At 38.9% G+C, this 4,502-nt stretch overlaps 1 protein-coding gene across 1 annotated transcript; it reads left to right on the top strand.

Moving 5' to 3' along the window:
• Positions 1–3,400: 3,400 nt before the first annotated feature.
• Positions 3,401–4,228, top strand: LOC116173166. Its single transcript, XM_031490482.1, has 2 exons — positions 3,401–3,626; positions 3,677–4,228. The coding sequence occupies exons 1-2, from the start codon at positions 3,576–3,578 to the stop codon at positions 4,082–4,084; spliced, it is 459 nt and encodes a 152-aa protein (XP_031346342.1). The 5' UTR covers positions 3,401–3,575; the 3' UTR covers positions 4,085–4,228.
• Positions 4,229–4,502: the final 274 nt, after the last annotated feature.

Below are 4,502 nucleotides of genomic sequence, written 5' to 3'. Positions count from 1 at the left end.
AAACAAAATAACCAAAAATTCAGTTTGAATTCGATTTGTATTAGTAAATATCTGTTTCATGCAAATAATTCTCACGGTTCGATTTCTTTAGGAATATTAAAATTACTTCAAACAAAATTCCTTATGCAAAGTTGATTTTTTTGCAGCACCCTGGTAATGTTGTTTTTGTGATGAGTGCAGCGTTTTGCGGAAGAAAAAGTTCGTATGTATCGCTAGTTCAAGCAAGTCAGCTTCAATTTCGCGAAAGTAGATTTGTTGCGCGCAGATTGGCCAGTGTGGCGCACTGGCGAGGAAGCCCGACTGCGGCACAAAGAGTCCCCGGGTTCGGGCATGATTTTGTAAATGTATAGTGGGTTGGATTGGCAGAGCAGCCTTTGGCTGAAACCCCACTAACTTAAAAGTAAAGCCGAAAATAAAATTGTCTTTAAATTCCCTGCCGTATGCTGTTGTATATAAAATTTTATTTATTGCAGGAAGTGCTGTCCGAAGACGTCACTCTGATTTAAGGAACTTGTTTTGACTAGCCATTACCATTAGCCGAACCAATTGTTTATCACATTGAGTTTATTTAATCTCGATTTGTATTTGAAAAGCGGCTCTCCGATTTTATCACTCAAATAAAAAACCTTGCTGGGGGGGGAATTCTCTAGAGATAAAGAGCAGAATGCAACTGTTGTTTACAAGAGGGAGCACTTACCTATTTATATTTAGCCAAAAACGGAACCAACGGCATTTCTTCGATCGACGTCCCTTTATACCAATACCGGAAAGGGGCGAATGCCTCCTAGCTGTTGAGACGGACATGTGCCTAACACGGCCGGAGATGAGCCTAGGGAGTAAACGACGAAAAGTATGTGGTCCAAAGTGTTTAAGAAGAAGGTTATAAAATCACCGGAACAAAGGAAAGCGGCGACGGAAAGAAAAAGAGGTAGAGCGCGAATTCAGGGAAGGAGAAGAAAACCATTGCGTTATTCATCGATAAATTGATGGAAGGAGTACAGGAGAAAATGAGAACGGCTAATGAGACAAAGAAGCAAACATATGAAATGAAAGAGAAGATGCCAGAGGAGGATTAAGGAAAGAAATGGGAAGAGTAATGGTATAAGGAAAAAGGAAAGGATAAAAAACTCGAAGAAGAAATTAAGAGAGGAGAAATAGGGTTATGGTAGGAAAAGGGGATATGCATAGATGACATATGAAGAAAGAATAAGAGTCCAAAGAGGAATTAGACAGGTTGCGCAAAGGGAAATAGGAACGGGGAAGAGAGTAAGATGGTGATTAGATATGGGTAACTATTATAGAAGATGAATAATACAAATGGAGACAAAGGATGAGTGAGAACAGATTTGAAAAGAATGCGAGAGGGAAGGGCAGGGGTTGGAGGGAGAAACTAACGGTAAAAGAAGAGATAAATGGCGAGAGAGGGGAGGGGGTACAGACACAATCAACGGAAGAAAAGAAAAAATCGAGATAAACATGGAGACGGGCAACATGAAAATGATATTATGGAATTTAGAGGGGGTAGCTCAATTCTGGGAGTTTGTAAAAGGATATGATGTTCGTGGGGATGGTAGAATCATGGGGAGAAAATGAAGAACATAATATGGAAGAATCAATTTTGAAAAGAAATTTAAAGGGAATAGCAAAAGGAAGAATATTAACAAAGGTAAAAAAGGAATAAGAGAATGGAGGGATGAAACGAAAAAAATAAAAGTAGGGGAGGAGGGGATTTTAATGCCAGAATAGGACTCAAAGGAAAATGAGTAGAGACGGGAAGAGGGAACACGAGATACAAAATCAAGAGATAAACAGTGCAACATAGACAGATCGATGTTACGACAGTCATCAGAAAAGAGAGGCTGGAGAATTTTCAACGGGAATATGGAGGGAAATGGGGACGTGAAATTCACATACATGGGAGGAAGAGGGAGGTCGGTAATTGACTGCACAATAGTAAATGGAAAAATGCTGTAGGGAGTAGATGAAAATAGGAACAAGAGTAGAATCGAATCATAAATCGATGGAACTGAGTTTAAAAGGGAAGATAAGGAAACCAAAAAATGAAAAGACGCAAAGACGAACGAAGATGCAGTTATGGGCAAGGGATACTGTAAAGGTGTATAGAGGGAGACCAGAGGAACAGGGAGAAGAATTATGAGGGAGTACAGAGGGTCTAAAGAAGAGACAAATAGATATAGAGAAATGATGGGGAGAGAAAGAAGAGAGGAAACAGAGGCGAGATAAAAGAAACAGTACAAAAGAAAACGTAACAAGAAAAAGATAGAGAAGCAAAAAGAATACGAAGAGCAAACCAGGGAAATAAAAACAGAGAAGGATTTTTCGAAGGTGATAAACAGAGGAAAAAAGATCATGTGGGAGAGAAATGCAATTAGAGGAATAGAAACAACATTTAGTCAAGATGCTACAAGGAAATCAAGAGGGGGAGGAGGAGGCTATTGATGAGGTACGAAGGGTGGACGTTGAAAGATATGAAATAACAAGAGAAGAGATCGAGCAGCAAATAAAAAAGCTGAAGAAGGGAAAGCGACAGAGAGAGAGACGAGATAAGAAATGAGGCATGGATTTTCGCCACAGATAGGATCAAGGAAAGGATGAGGAATTGAGTAAACAAGGTATGGAAAGTAGGGGTTTACCCAAAGAATGGCAGGAAGGGGTAATAGTGCCGATTTTCGAAAGAGGCTGCAAATACTACGTAGAAAATTATAAGAGGATCACCATATTGACTACGGAATGGAAGATTAGAAAGAGAAATGGCAGAAAAGAGGAGGTTGGAATCAAATGGGTTTCGGAAAATGGAGGGGAACGATCGACTGATTATACCTATTACACAGATTGGTGGAAAGGGAATTGGATAATAGGGCTGAAAAGATTTTGTGTTTTTCATGGACCTGGAAGCGGAGATATAGTGGCCAGGGAAGAATTATGGAATATGATGGAAAATGGGAGAATAAACAACAAGTTAAAGGACAAAATATTAAGCGAAACCAGATTGTCGGTAAGTATGGAAGAATGAAGTGTTTTGCACATGCCCAACCTTATCTAATCTCCGAATAAGAGACATGGAAAGGTATTGGGGAGAAGAAAGGTATAATCACTGGTATACGCGGACGAGGCAATAATAATGGCAACAGAAATAGAACAAATGAAGGAAATGAAGGAAAGAATGGAGAGATATTTTGAAAGTTGCAGTTAAACGTAGAAAAGTCGAAGATGATGAGTTTTGGGAGGGGGATTGGAAAGAGAAGGGAGATAAGTAGTGATGATGGAAATTAAATGAATAAATATAAAGAAATAAAATTCTTAAAATTCACATTGTTTTCAAGCACTCACGATCTGCACCACGAAAAAAAGAATAAATAAACATCACGTTCAAGGAGAATCCAGCTACTACGTGAATGTGGCTGGAATTAGTAAACAAAGTTATATTGAGTGGCACGATCAAAACAGATTATGTACTTGAAGCGGTGCAATAAGTCTCCCTTGTCAGTAAATATCTAAACAATGTCATATAAGACACAATCTGCTTTATTCCGCTATATTTTGCATCCTCAGCCATGAGAATTTTGGTGACGTTATCCTTTATCACTCTGGTAACTGCAGTCAGGGTAAGTACAATGGGCCCACTCTATCCCATTCTGTTTAATAAGCTTTGTAGATCGTCCCGATGAATTTGCGAAAATCTTGGGTCAAGCTAGCAGCGCCGCACTACACGTATTGCCTTTGCAAATCCGACGTTAAAGAGGATTACGCGTCTCGCGTTTTTTTGTATACCGAATTTCCGAATGATCGTCGCCTAAAGAGATATCTTGAATGCATTTCAATGAAGTTAAATTTGATGGAAGCGGCAACAGGTGCCTGGAACGAAAAAGAGTTTATTCGACAGGTCGGGGGAGTCACCGCCAAAATTATCGCGATGTGTAATGAGGACGGGAAGGGGGAAGTTGATTTGCCGCAAAAAGCCTACAATATGTTCCTTTGTATTGCCGTTACGTTGGCAGTTGACGAAAAGTGGGACAGAAGACAAAGCGACAGGAAGGAGTTTGAGGGAAAGATCTGCCTTTAGATTGTTCCGCGTATGAAGCTTTTGTCAAAATTTGTACACAATCACTTTTCTCAAAATTACATGAGGTGTAATCTGTAAATCATATCTAAGCATAAGCCATTTAATTTAAATCAAAAGTGAAAACTACGACAGTACTATATTGTACCGAAATTGCAGTCGCCAATGCGACAAGGATATTATTTTAACAGGAACAGTCCGTCATATCCTCGAAAGGGGTAGGGTTTAATTAATGTTGTTAATTGTTAATTATAATTTTCATTACAAATAAGTTATTAAATAAATAATCGTTTCTAACTAGTTCGTTACAATTGGTGTCAGGTGTGGGGTTAAATAAATTAGGTGATTTAGTGGGCGTGCATGCCTATCGTGGCCAGATCTTTTTGTATTAATGGGAATAAAGAAACTTATTTATTTATTA

Source organism: Photinus pyralis, unplaced genomic scaffold (genome assembly GCF_008802855.1).
Source record: "Photinus pyralis isolate 1611_PpyrPB1 unplaced genomic scaffold, Ppyr1.3 Ppyr1.4_LG6, whole genome shotgun sequence".
NCBI lineage: Eukaryota > Metazoa > Arthropoda > Insecta > Coleoptera > Lampyridae > Photinus > Photinus pyralis.
The sequence above is the reverse complement of the archived record's forward strand: the minus strand, read 5'-3'. Positions and strand labels throughout refer to the sequence as shown.

Excerpts from the sequence above, each read along its gene's own strand:
- LOC116173166 (XM_031490482.1), top strand. The coding sequence starts at position 3,576 with ATGAGAATTTTGGTGACGTTATCCTTTATCACTCTGGTAACTGCAGTC. Across the intron at positions 3,627-3,676 it reads CTCTGGTAACTGCAGTCAGG|ATCGTCCCGATGAATTTGCG; the intron begins GTAAGTACAATG and ends TAAGCTTTGTAG.